At 37.7% G+C, this 14,337-nt stretch overlaps 1 protein-coding gene across 1 annotated transcript in view; it reads left to right on the top strand.

Annotated features, from left to right (window-relative positions):
- Positions 1-14,337, top strand: part of LOC137410487 (DNA topoisomerase 3-beta-1-like) — a 28,674-nt gene that overhangs the window by 11,989 nt on the left and 2,348 nt on the right. Inside the window, exons 3-15 of the mRNA XM_068095910.1 lie at positions 1,494-1,685; positions 1,776-1,943; positions 2,350-2,484; positions 2,864-2,979; positions 3,191-3,391; positions 3,614-3,694; positions 3,865-3,985; positions 4,139-4,321; positions 5,804-6,016; positions 7,141-7,358; positions 10,378-10,558; positions 12,593-12,792; positions 13,506-13,617. Of these exons, the coding sequence (XP_067952011.1) occupies positions 1,494-1,685; positions 1,776-1,943; positions 2,350-2,484; positions 2,864-2,979; positions 3,191-3,391; positions 3,614-3,694; positions 3,865-3,985; positions 4,139-4,321; positions 5,804-6,016; positions 7,141-7,358; positions 10,378-10,558; positions 12,593-12,792; positions 13,506-13,617 (2,121 nt within the window). The remainder of the gene's footprint in view (positions 1-1,493; positions 1,686-1,775; positions 1,944-2,349; positions 2,485-2,863; positions 2,980-3,190; positions 3,392-3,613; positions 3,695-3,864; positions 3,986-4,138; positions 4,322-5,803; positions 6,017-7,140; positions 7,359-10,377; positions 10,559-12,592; positions 12,793-13,505; positions 13,618-14,337) is intronic.

The following is a 14,337-nucleotide window of genomic DNA, read 5'->3' as shown; positions in this document are numbered from 1 at the left end:
GTCAAGCCTATCCAAATTTGAGACATTTGGCTGAGCTACATATGCCTGTATTAGCATCATCTGCTCCTGTAGAGCGTTTGTTTAGCCAGGCTGGTCGAATCTTTCGTGCAGATAGATCTAAATTGACTGACGCCAACTTTGAAAGGCTAATGTTCCTTCGGTCTAATAAACATCTTCTCTGAACAATATTGCTTATCGATTTTGCCATCAATATGACTTACTGTTTACATGATACTGGTTTATCCAAGGATAGATTTTCTTGTTGTACATAGTACTATTAGTACATTTATGTAATAAGAAGTGAATTCTTCCATTCCATGCTTGCTTAGTATATTTAGTTATTGTAATTTTAATACTTTGCACTATTTGATATCTGTTGTCATCTGCACTATTTAATATTGAGCATTATTGTAGGTCTATGGTTTGTTTGAAATTTTAGGTGAGGCTATTTTATTTGACAAATACATGGCTGACATCTTTTGCACAGCTATAACTGTACTATTGCAGTGGATAGCAGTAGATATCTGTTGATTAGCAAGCAATTCTTGCAGCTGCTATTGCAAAAAAGCTCATTGGTCTAATGCCTAGTGAAGTTTAATAGTGAAGTGCCTAGTGCATTTACACTGCACTAGTGCTAGTGTAATGTCTAGTGCACAAGAATTTTTGCTATTGCAGTGCCTAGTGCATTTTTTACTTCACTTTTCGATGCACTAGTGCTAGTGCAGTGCCTAGTGCACAAGAATTTCTGCTAGCGCAGTGCCTAGTGCATTTTATATTATTACTATGCCATGTGCTAGTGCAGTGCCTAGTGCACAAGAATTTCTGCTAGTGCAGTGCCTAGTGCATTTTATATTATTACTATGCCATGCACTAGTGCTAGTGCAGTGCCTAGTGCACAAGAATTTCTGCTAGTGCAGTGCCTAGTGCATTTTATATTATTACTATGCCATGCACTAGTGCTAGCGCAGTGCCTAGTGCACCTTACTGTCATCTAGCCAGCAAATAGTGCAGTGCGCTCAATACTCACTAGTGGCCCCAAGCCTGCATGCGTGTATAGAATAGTTACATGTATGTATAGAATAGTTACGTGTGTGTATAGAATAGTTACATGCGTGTATAGAATAATTACATATATGTATAGAATAGTTACATACAGTATATGTATATATACATATACTGTATATATATATATATAATGCATATATGTTTTATATATACATTTACATTGAATAATCACATATCTGGGTAAGATATTTGTATAGTTATATGTATATATATTGAATAGTTAGCTATATGTAGGTAGTGGATTTGTTAACACTTCAAACCTGTGGCATCAGAAAGACGCCTGATACTAGCTGAGGCTACTACCAATGCCAGCTTAGAGGTCTTAGCGAGTGCATCCACTCAATCTACCAGGTCATTGATCTTGTGAGAGTCTACCTGCTCGGTGCTATTAGATGCTACTGCGTGTTACTTCTGATCCATTGTGCTAGGTAGAACTCTTCACTGCTGACATTATGAAAAAAGAAGCTACAGAGAAACTGCGAATGCCTCAGTTTTTAGCAAAGGAAGGTCGGGGCGTAGACTATCTTGTCCTGTGGTTAGACTGTGATAAAGAAGGAGAGAATATATGTTTTGAGGTGATAGACTGTGTGAAGCCAGTTATGAACCGTCGGCCAGGTCAGGTGAATACTACTAAATACTACGTGTCTTTCCATATATCATGGCGATTTCTTGCGCTTTCTTCAATATATATACTCCCATCTATTTGGTAGACAATATTTCGTGCCAAGTTCAGTGCCATCACTGACAAAGATATTCGGGCAGCTATGACCAAGCTTGTTCAACCAAACAAGAATGAGGCTCTCTCTGTTGATGCCAGGCAAGAGCTGGACTTGAGGGTTGGCTGCGCTTTCACTCGCTTTCAGACTAAGTTTTTTCAGGTCAGGAAATCACTAGTTTTTTTAACATGTTTTAAAATGTATCATGCTTGTTATAACCCATTCTGTTGAAACTTTGTGAATGGAGTTGTCTCAACTTAGTCATGCCAAGAATACTACCTGTGATATCAGGAAGTTGGGACCTTCAGTAAGGATTGGCCTATAGCTCAATCATGGACACGCGCCAAAAGCATATTAATAGCATCTATTCATGCGACAATGAATGGAATGGTTGTTTAATTTATGTATTCGTTGCATTTAACTGGTTAATATGTGGAATCAAACATAAATTTATAATATCTCTTTATATATATAATATATTATAAATTGCTGTTTGGTTCTATGAATATTTCCAGATAATTTAAATATGTAAAAAGCACATTCAATGCATCATGTATGGTACTTACAGGGCAAGTATGGTAACTTAGACAGTACAGTTATATCTTATGGACCGTGTCAAACGCCAACCCTGGGATTCTGTGTGGCCAGGCATGATGAGATACAGTCATTCAAGCCTGAGAGTTATTGGGTTCTTAATCAACAGGTATTATTACAGCTGTCTCTGTGTCTAGCGTGTCAGAGCTCATGCTATTTTAGTTATAATGGGAAATGGTGGGAGATAAACTGTAGGTTTAGCATTTAGATGCCCTGCATATGACAGGACATCTGTAGTTCGAAAATGTAAATGTAAATTAGGAAAAGGAGATGAATTGATACGGCAGTCGGGCTGGTTATGTTCCCCTGTTCCTAGTAACTCGTACTTTGAGGATGCTTTTGTTGCTGGTGTATTACACTCACATGTCGCTTTAGGTAAAGCTTTCAGACGGCAGAGCGTGTTTTAATAAGGATTCTTGCAGGCGATGCAGTTGGTATTCTGTAGAGGGTTTTTTAGGACGCAATGTACAGTTTTCCTTGTAATTTAGGCTACCCACCCTGCCACGGGTATCACAGTCAATCTTGACTGGGACAGAGTTCGACTTTTTGATAAAGATGTTGCTCAAATGTTCCTCAACAACATCAAAAACTGCAAAGAAACAAAGTAGGTTACTGAATATCATCATCCCAATTTTCAGATTCTCCTAGTTTAAAAGCTGTACCAATGTTATTTAATTATCCTTGGACAATGCTTTGACCTATCGTACTGTTTGAGGTCGCTAGCCAATGTTGTCTGCTGTTAGAGGAGTTGTCTACATATTGATAGGTTCAAGTACTTCATGACCTGTTAAACACCGAATCCAATATTCCTACAGAGTTTTGTTTGTGAGCAAGAAAGAGAAGGCGAAGCAACGTCCTCTACCTCTAAACACAGTGGAAATGCTACGGCAAGCTAGCAGTGGCCTGGGTATGGGCCCGCAATACACCATGCAGGTAGCTGAGAAACTCTATATTCAAGGCTATATCAGCTATCCAAGGACGGAGACTACATCTTATCCTGATAACTTTGACCTAAAGTATGTATTCTATAGCTTAGCTCGGAACAGTCTGGTCTTCGCCTACTTTTGTCACCTTTTACTTTTCGTTGACGCTGCCATAGTGATGCATAAAGGTTAAAGATTGGCTGCCACTTTCAATCCATCAGTTAACATAGTTTATTATCAGCTCTCCCTAAAATTCAGGAGAGTCAATAATTATGAGATAAAACAACACATCTGTTAGTCCGATTATCTTTTCAGAGGCACATTAGGATTGTTCAACAAGAACTCCGAGTTCAAGGATTGTGCTGAACTTATACGAGACGGTGTCAATAAACCCCGGTAAGTCACCTTGGCCCTTAGTCTATCTCTCATATGCGTAGGTCACTCGGTTCGAATAGATGTTGAACTACGCATACACAGGTCAATGTGTATAACAGTCCATTGTGTTAGGTTAGTAAACGCATCTTAGTCACTTTGAGTCATGACTGTTACTGATTACTGATGAGCAGGAAGGGGCACGATGCCGGTGACCATCCTCCGATAACACCGATGAGAAGTGCGAGCGAAGTTGAACTCGGTCATGAACACTTTCGACTCTACAACTTTATCGTCCGCCATTTTATTGGCACTGTAAGCAACATTTTATTTAGTTTTGCCTTTTGCCGCAGGCAAGGAAAGTATTGATGTTATATTTCACAAATAAAATTTCAGCAGTTGACCTTTGCTGTATCTCCTAAATGTTCTATGAACAACTGAACAGCGCGTTCTCTACCTGGTTTGCAGATATCCCCTGATTGCAAATACCTTCAGACAACCCTTTCATTTGAAATAGAGAAGGAGAAGTTTACCTGCACGGGTAAAACTCTGATAAGCGCTGGTTTCACCCAGGCTGTCACCTGGCAAGCTTTTCCTGCGGATGAAAAATTACCTGACGTGAAGACTGGAGAGTTATTCAGAGTAGGAGAGGTGGGTGGTAGTCCATTGCCTTTGAATAAAAAAGGTAGCAGGCCCGTGACTTGAACCTGAGTCATCTTGCACTACTAGTGAGGCAAAGCACTGGTATAACATTCTACAGTACATCACTCTATTATGGTCCTTGGATTATTGTTGAAGTTCTTCTGCTCTCATTATTCTTCCCTGGTGTGTAATTACATGCAAACATATTCTTCCCTGGTGTGTAATTACATGCAAACATATTCTTCCCTGGTGTGTAATTACATGCAAACATATCCTTCCCTGGTGTGTAATTACATGCAAACATATTCTTCCCTGGTGTGTAATTACATGCAAACATATTCTTCCCTGGTGTGTAATTACATGCAAACATATTCTTCCCTGGTGTGTAATTACATGCAAACATATTCTTCCCTGGTGTGTAATTACATGCAAACATATTTTTCCCTGGTGTGTAATTACATGCAAACATATTCTTCCCTGGTGTGTAATTACATGCAAACATATTCTTCCTTTGTGTGTAATTACATGCAAACATATTCTTCCTTGGTGTGTAATTACACGCAAACATATTCTTCCTTGGTGTGTAATTACACGCAAACATGTTCTTCCCTGGTGTGTAATTACATGCAAACATATTCTTCCTTGGTGTGTAATTATATGCAAACATATTCTTCCTTGGTGTGTAATTACATGCAAACATATTCTTCCCTGGTGTGTAATTACATGCAAACATATTCTTCCCTGGTGTGTAATTACATGCAAACATATTCTTCCCTGGTGTGTAATTACATGCAAACATATTCTTCCCTGGTGTGTAATTACATGCAAACATATTCTTCCCTGGTGTGTAATTACATGCAAACATATTCTTCCCTGGTGTGTAATTACATGCAAACATATTTTTCCCTGGTGTGTAATTACATGCAAACATATTTTTCCTTGGTGTGTAATTACATGCAAACATATTCTTCCCTGGTGTGTAAGTACATGCAAACATATTCTTCCTTGGTGTGTAATTACATGCAAACATATTCTTCCTTGGTGTGTAATTACACGCAAACATATTCTTCCCTGGTGTGTAATTACATGCAAACATATTCTTCCTTGGTGTGTAATTACATGCAAACATATTCTTCCTTGGTGTGTAATTACATGCAAACATATTCTTCCCTGGTGTGTAATTACATGCAAACATATTCTTCCCTGGTGTGTAATTACATGCAAACATATTCTTCCTTGGTGTGTAATTACATGCAAACATATTCTTCCCTGGTGTGTAATTACATGCAAACATATTCTTGAACTTGTATGTTTTTAAAGTGACTCATATTATTTTAAAAACTTATTTTGGACAGGCTATAAGCTGCTGGGTAGTTATCTTCTCTTCAAGCTTTCATTTACTTACCAAGTATCAATGCGTTCACTGCACATAAGGGGCACTCAGTCTACAACACGAGGAAACACAACTTTCGGTAAATCTTCTTGTTATAGGCTAAGCTTGCCGAGAAGCAGACGTCTCCGCCTGAATATCTTACTGAAAGCGAACTTATTAGCCTAATGGAGAAACACAGCATTGGCACGGATGCATCCATCCCTGTGCACATCAACAACATTTGTGAAAGAAACTATGTGCAAGTGACTGGCTCCAGTCGAAAACTTCAGCCAACTCCTCTTGGCATCGTCCTTGTTCACGGCTACCAAAAAGTGAGTCTTGCTATTTCACTAGAATATGGTTATTAGGAGTTTAGAAATGTCCTCTTTTCATTGCATAAATCTGTAATTGTCCTCTATATGAAGTAAGGGCATCAATTGAAGATAACTCCAATATTTACCATGGCTGTACAATGCTACATTTACATCAGTTTTTTGTAATGGTAAAATGTATTTCTGCTATATCTTGCGCTTTAAAATATCAAGTATGCTGTTTTTGCAGTAATATTTAAGCTATTCGTCGTAATTTAAACCAGGCATCTTGTATAAAAGGTTGTGAGACTAGGCAGTACAAATTTGTCCTTGTTTAATCTTGATCATATGAGTGCATAACGTGTCCCTGGGTGTGTCCCACATGCCAGCAGCTACTTTAAACTAAAGTTGTTACCTGAAGCAATAGAAGGCTTCATTCAATTGAACTGTGCTTCCAGGTTGTTGATAAGTCACTAAATTGTTCCCAGCTCTCTGTTTTGACTAATCGATCTATTCTCTAGCTCAAAACACTCTCCTTCTTTACAAACATTTACCTTTTGAGAGCGGTTGTAAAGTTTATTTTATGTAACAAAACTCTTAGACTATTCGAGAAAATATCACATCAACTGGTCATTGATGGTCGTTGATGGTGCTAGCGTAAGCTCTGCTACTGGTCAACCTACCCTACAGGATGAAATATTCGATGTTAACTCGTTAATATCGAATTAATGTTAGCATCGTCAACAAGTTAACTCTATTGCTAGCCGCAATAGAGTTAACCTTTAATAGAGAGTAATTGTGTTCATCCGCGAATAAATTAGTCCGCGAATATGCATGAAAAGGCATTTTGCGCGAAACTTAACTCTGCGAATAAATTCATCCTGTAGGGTATTCTTAATAACGCATTTAAAGAAATCTCTACAGGTTCTGTACTATTACTGCATCCTTGGAGTCATCTTCCCCTGTCCCTCAGATGTTCAATGTATGCTCATAAGATCCATAGACGCTATTTTTACAAATTACCTTGTAAACTGAATATAAATTTTTAGCAGCTGCTAGTATTTTTCTGTTAAAGTGTATTGCCAGGAGTTGCTTGCTCTTGAAGATAGAATAGTTCCATGCTGTAGGTACAATGTTTTGACTAGATAGATGCTGACCTTGTGCTGCCTACGATCAGAGCCGCTGTAGAGAAGTTGCTCAACTTGATAGCCTTAGGTAAGGAAGACTTCAATGCAGTACTCGAGAATGTGGTGAGCTCTTTTGAACTGAAGTACCGATACTTTGTAAAGAACATCACTGGGATGGACGAACTATTTGAAGTGTCCTTCTCACCGTTAGCTTCTACCGGCAAGCCTCTTTCACGGTCAGCATAGCCCTCTCTTTTGACCCCTCGCTTATGTTCGGCCTTTTTATCCTCTTGCTTGTCATAGCCTGCTGTTTCCACTTTTACACAACATTTGCCAAGTAGATGTATGCGAGGCTGTTAAACACCTTTGCTAGTGTCATACAATCCAACCATTTTGTCTCTTTATATGCTAACAGGTCTAGAAGTGAAGTTGTGTAGTCAAGTTAATCTTTGCTCTGTTTTGTCAAATGGACTTGCAGCATTTTGTGTTCTTATGATGTTTACATTTTAAGATAAAACTGGCACCTCGTCAATGTAGTCTTTGTAAAAAGGACCTGTAATGTGCTGTATTCTTGTAACAGAGGTCATCGCTCACTAAAGCCTCTTAATTTGAGTGCTTTTATTCATGCTGTCGAGTTGAGGCAGCACAAGTAAACAAAAAAGTCACACTGAAACTTTTACTCAACTTTTTATGCCAACCCATTTCCACTACAACACTAGTAATATATTATTTATTTTCTTTCTTTTTCATTTTTCTTAATTATATTTTCAATACAATTTTTATTTTGAACTAAAATAAAAATATTTATTTATGAAATAATATTGCCTTTTGCGTTTGTTCTTCTTTTGAAATTTGTTAAAGCCATTTCAAAATCTATTATTCATTTTTCTTTATTTGTAATTTTCAATTGTACCGTTTCAATTTCAAATGTTCCATTACTGTAATAGGACAATTTCAATCTTCAATTTTCAATTATTGCAATGGGCAATTGCTAGAAATTGTAAAACTACAAAATTTTCCTTTGTACAAACTTTGTTATTATTAATTAATTCCACATATTCGTGAGTTTTATTTTGTTTGTTTTCAGTTCATTGTTATTGTAATCATTCTTCTTCATGTTAATCACAGTCACCCCAGGTCGGGCTTTAGAGTGTCAACTGGCTAAATATAAATGCAAAGTGCCAATCTTCTATATCAGATATGGCCATAAATAGGATTTGAACCTCCAACCTAGCGACCAGAAGCCCACAACCCATCCTAGTCATCCTAATCCTTGTAGCAAAACATTTTATCTAGTCATTACTTGCTAATTATTTCACATTTGAACACATTTACAGTTGTTTTAGTTTTTCTTTTAATTTATTTGAACCGCGCAATTGACACTTTGCTTATGATATGAAGTTTGAAAGTTAGAATGGTAAATGTTGTTATATGTTAAATAGAAATAAGTTTTCTATGCAAAGACTTTTTTAATTACTCGGGCAACGCCGGGCATTCATCTAGTTTAATTATAAATATAATTACCTTCTTTATGAGTGCATTCAATTCGATTCTATTTAAAATCAGAATACTCAGGACAATGAGCTAGCCAATCACAATAAAGCTAGAATTAAGTGTAGCATCAATCAATGCCTGTGGATTAATCATCCAATTTGCTCTATATTCTTTCAGTGTGTTGAGCTCTTATGGTCGTAGATAAACTTGCTGTCACCTGTGGGGTTAATGATAAACTTACACAGACTTGGAGTAGATTTTATATCTACTTTATATATTACTTTGTATAGTACTTTTCTATCATTTATGATTGTTGTTGATATTTAAGGTGATCTTTATCCCGATTAAAACGCTCAGAAGAAAAATATGTCCCGAAATTGCGTCCTTAATTTCGCATCCGCCGGTCTTTACCTTTGTTGATATTAGCTATTGCATTCAAGTGCAGCATTACATGTCTTCATTCTGTCAGTATATATTCTTCAGTCTCTTTACCAAAGTGCATCTACAGTGTACTCTCAGGATACGATTGTGATTCGTTATAAGGTTGACACGGTAAGACAATCGTATGTAGGGGTATAGAAACCATAATGATTATATAATGCAAAAACATCCCCTGGTAAAAGTCGTCAAAATTTTATATAAGGGCTGTACATATTAAAAATTAGTAACAAAATAGTATGTTAACATAAATAACTATAGTTACCTATAGTAACTTTATTGTATTTAGTGATTTTATTGGTTATGAGCTGCATTTAAATGTAACGTTGCAATGTGCTGTGTAGTGCATACCGTAGAAAGTTCTTACCCTCAAGACAGACATACACATAACGTAAACTTTGAATTCTCTTTAAATAAATTTAGCTTACTAAACACAAACTTTAAGCTAAGTTTTAGTATGTATTTTCATCTATTTTACTGATTTCAACTTTTTACCACTAAAACTTATTACCTATTAGTTTCCGGCTTCGTTTATAATATAATTTTAGCTGGTCTCATTAAAACTTTTTTCAACCTAATTCGGCAAGAAAACCTGAATGATGCTGTTTTTGTAATGAAATGGATTTTTGTTTGCAGGTTAATGGAAGTTGTCTTACCACTGAATCCTTTTTTAAGGAATTGCAGCTCCAATTTTGCTACCGGCTTTAAAGGGAAAATATTACTGTTTTACACACGAGATTTGCTGAACTGAGAAAAGTTGGTCATCATGTTTCTTTCAGGCATGGTGAAAATATTTTCGGTGTCTTTATTATTTTGACGTACGTAATAAGCACACCGACTGCCAAATTTGAACTCCGGCAAAAACTTTGTTGAATTCATATGGTGAAATAAGATTCGAATGGTGAGGTGAAAAAATTATCATGTTCCACTTCGTAAGGTGCAAAAATCGTATATCAGGATAATCGTATTCTGAGGGTACACTATAGACGCCATAATCGCAGTTTCAACTGAATTTGAGCATTGCAAGGAAGGATTCAAACTATTATATCTTTGTACTCGGTAGTTCTACAAAGACAAACATTTCACCAAATTGAATCTCGATGTATTAACTTTGTATTAATATTATTTGCATGATTTCAATGGTCTAAGTTCACCTTTAAGTGATGCAAACAAAAAATAGGAAAACGATTAAATTCAAGTTATGCCCATTTTTCTGAACTTGACAAAGTGACAGTCAAAATATCTGCACAACTATGTTTTTCAGAAAATAGAAGTCGCATATATCTAATTCCCAATCATGTCAGCTGTAATACTATTTTGCAGTTGCGGCCAGTGCAATCGTTACATGAAGTTTGTCGATGTTAAACCTATGAGACTACATTGTGTTGAATGCAATGTTACCTACAAGCTCCCACAAAACGGTCACATTAAGCTATACCAGGAACTCAAGTGCCCTCTGGACAACTTTGAGCTGGTCATGTGGACGACCGGTCTTAAGGGAAAGGTGTGGTTTTATTGCTTTGCGCGCTTTGAGAACTGTTAAACCATTTTAATTGTATAGAAAGGTATAAAAAAATCTCTATTGCCGGGAGCCCTTCAGTACAGTAGTTGACGGTCCTTCAGTACCGTAGTTGACAGTCCTTCAGTACAGTAGTTGACGGTCCTTCAGTACAGTAGTTGACGGCCCTTCAGTACAGTAGTTGACGGATTTTCAGTACAGTACTTAACAGCTCTTCAGCACAGTAGTTGACAGTCCTTCAGTACAGTAGTTGACAGTCCTTCAGTACAGTACTTGAAGGTCCTTCAGTACAGTAGTTGACAGTCCTTCAGTACAGTAGTTGACGGTCCTTCAGCACAGTAGTTGACGGTCCTTCAGTACCGTAGTTGACAGTCCTTCAGTACAGTAGTTAACAGTCCTTCAGTACAGTAGTTGACAGTCCTTCAGTACAGTAGTTGACAGTCCTTCAGTACAGTACTTGAAGGTCCTTCAGTACAGTAGTTGACAGTCCTTCAGTACAGTAGTTAACAGCCCTTCAGTACAGTAGTTGACAGTCCTTCAGTACAGTAGTTGACAGTCCTTCAGTACAGTAGTTGACAGTCCTTCAGTACAGTAGTTGACGGCCCTTCAGTACAGTAGTTGACGGATTTTCAGTACAGTACTTAACAGCTCTTTAGCACAGTAGTTGAAGGTCCTTCAGTACAGTAGTTGACAGTCCTTCAGTACAGTAGTTGACAGTCCTTCAGTACAGTACTTGAAGGTCCTTCAGTACAGTAGTTGACAGTCCTTCAGTACAGTAGTTGACAGTCCTTCAGTACAGTAGTTGACAGTCCTTCAGTACAGTAGTTGACGGTCCTTCAGTACAGTAGTTGATGGCCCTTCAGTACAGTAGTTGACGGATTTTCAGTACAGTAGTTGACGGTCCTTCAGCACAGTAGTTGAAGGTCCTTCAGTACAGTAGTTGACAGTCCTTCAGTACAGTACTTGAAGGTCCTTCAGTACAGTAGTTGACAGTCCTTCAGTACAGTAGTTGACGGTCCTTCAGCACAGTAGTTGACGGTCCTTCAGTACCGTAGCTGACAGTCCTTCAGTACAGTAGTTGATGGCCCTTCAGTACAGTAGTTGACGGATTTTCAGTACAGTACTTAACAGCTCTTCAGCACAGTAGTTGACAGTCCTTCAGTACAGTAGTTGACAGTCCTTCAGTACAGTAGTTGACAGTCCTTCAGTACAGTAGTTGATAGTCCTTCAGTACAGTAGTTGACGGTCCTTCAGTACAGTAGTTGACGGCCCTTCAGTACAGTAGTTGACGGCCCTTCAGTACAGTAGTTGACGGATTTTCAGTACAGTACTTAACAGCTCTTCAGCACAGTAGTTGACAGTCCTTCAGTACAGTAGTTGACAGTCCTTCAGTACAGTAGTTGACAGTCCTTCAGTACAGTAGTTGACGGTCCTTCAGTACAGTAGTTGATGGCCCTTCAGTACAGTAGTTGACGGATTTTCAGTACAGTACTTAACAGCTCTTCAGCACAGTAGTTGACAGTCCTTCAGTACAGTAGTTGACAGTCCTTCAGTACAGTAGTTGACAGTCCTTCAGTACAGTAGTTGACGGTCCTTCAGTACAGTAGTTGATGGCCCTTCAGTACAGTAGTTGACGGATTTTCAGTACAGTAGTTGACGGTCCTTCAGCACAGTAGTTGAAGGTCCTTCAGTACAGTAGTTGACAGTCCTTCAGTACAGTACTTTAAGGTCCTTCAGTACAGTAGTTGACAGTCCTTCAGTACAGTAATTGAAGGTCCTTCAGTACAGTAGTTGACAGTCCTTCAGTACAGTAGTTGACGGTCCTTCAGCACAGTAGTTGACGGTCCTTCAGTACCGTAGCTGACAGTCCTTCAGTACAGTAGTTGACGGGCCTAATCAAACAATAAGGATGGTATGTGTCTGCTTGAAAAACTACTTAAAGAATTTTACGATATGTTTCCAAATAACAGTTTTTGTGTTACTTGTATATCCTTACTGCTATGAAATGGAATGTTTTAGAGTTATCCTCTCTGTCCATACTGCTACACAAATCCTCCTTTTCCTGATATGAGGCCTGGTTTTGGCTGCCTGGAGTGTACCCACCCAACGTGCAAGCACTCTCTAGTTAAGAATGCTGTATCATGCTGTGTGGAGTGTGAAAATGGACTGTTGATGATAGACAGAACATCAGCACCCAGGTGGAAACTCGTATGCAACAAGTGAGTTATAGTAACAGACTATTTTGATAGGCTAACTGTGGCGATGTTGCTAGAAGTCAAGTAATCAACTAGTTTACAGTTGCTGCCTTGAACTGTTTTGAGCTTCTCAAAGAGCATGGGACAGCAACCAAGTTGACAAAATGGTGAGACAAAAATCATTTCTGTTAATTTGGTACAATGTACTCATGAAATACTTCATACTGGTTTGTATAGTCAGTGGTAGTTGTATAGTCAGTGGTAGTTGTATAGTCAGTGGTAGTTGTATAGTCAGTGGTAGTTGTATAGTCAGTGGTATTTGTATAGTCAGTGGTATTTGTATAGTCAGTGGTATTTGTATGGTCAGTGGTATTTGTATAGTCAGTGGTATTTGTATAGTCAGTGGTATTTGTATAGTCAGTGGTATTTGTATAGCTGGTATTTTATTCCTACTCAATGATGCATGCTTACAAGAAGCAATATTTACCATGTTTAGCCTACCTAGAATTACAGAAACAGTTTTGTATGTACTTTAGCGGTACATCGCTACATGATGTGTTACGATTTATTGTGTAGGCAACCGCAAATTGTACTGTTGGTTGAAGGTATCGTTGCACCCTAAGGCATGTAGAGCTAGGCTAATATAAATTTATGCCATAGTATAATTCAGAATGCAAAAAAATTTGCTTTAAAAATAGCAACAGTCGTCTTTATTTCGCTGATCGTTTACTTTATAGGTGTAATGTAGTCGTTAACTTTAAAGATGAGGCCCACATTCACCGACTGGAGCTCTCTGGAGAAAAATGTGACCTCTGTCAAGCCACTCATTTGCGTGTTACATTTCACAAGGTTTGTACTTTTGGCTTTGCTAGCCTCCCTCAATTTCTGCCAACTTACTCATCGTGATACATTTAGAAACCTTTCAGTGAGTTTCCTTACTGACAGCTAGGGTCAGGTTACTTTGGAAATTCTCAATGCTCTGTTAGCAGCATGAGACATGACAGAACGTCGGATTACCTGTTTGGTGAAAGACTGTTGGTACATTTTGAACTAGTTGCAGATTATATCTTGTTATTAGTCGAAAATCATTATCTGGTTGACAGCATAACTCCAGAAGATAATTTTAATAGGTTTTTTATTATCAGAAAAACAATTACAAGACAGAAAGCTTTGTTTTAACCTAGAATTGTGTCTTATGAAATAACTTTATAGAAGATATGTTTACACTAACAGTCATGATATTACTATGTATCTGAGGCTTTCATGAAGCTTTGCTAATAATTGCCATTTCATTAAGCTGAATGTTTGTGTTTATTGGGCTCTTTTGCAATAGGTATAGTTATGCGTTCTTGTGATAGGTATAGTTGTGCTCTCCTGCAACAATTATAGTTGTGCTCTCCTGCAACAATTATAGTTGTACTCTCTGACGATAGCTATAACTTGCAGCTGTGTTTTTAAAGTTTTTGATAGTCAACAAAAATTAAAACTAGTCAATATTTTATTGGTATTTGTTTAAATATAATGCAACCAAAAACACTAAATTTCCAATTCTTTGGCTGATCTGAATAA

This window comes from Watersipora subatra, chromosome 1 (genome assembly GCF_963576615.1).
Source record: "Watersipora subatra chromosome 1, tzWatSuba1.1, whole genome shotgun sequence".
NCBI lineage: Eukaryota > Metazoa > Bryozoa > Gymnolaemata > Cheilostomatida > Watersiporidae > Watersipora > Watersipora subatra.
This window is presented reverse-complemented; position numbering and strand designations above follow the sequence as displayed.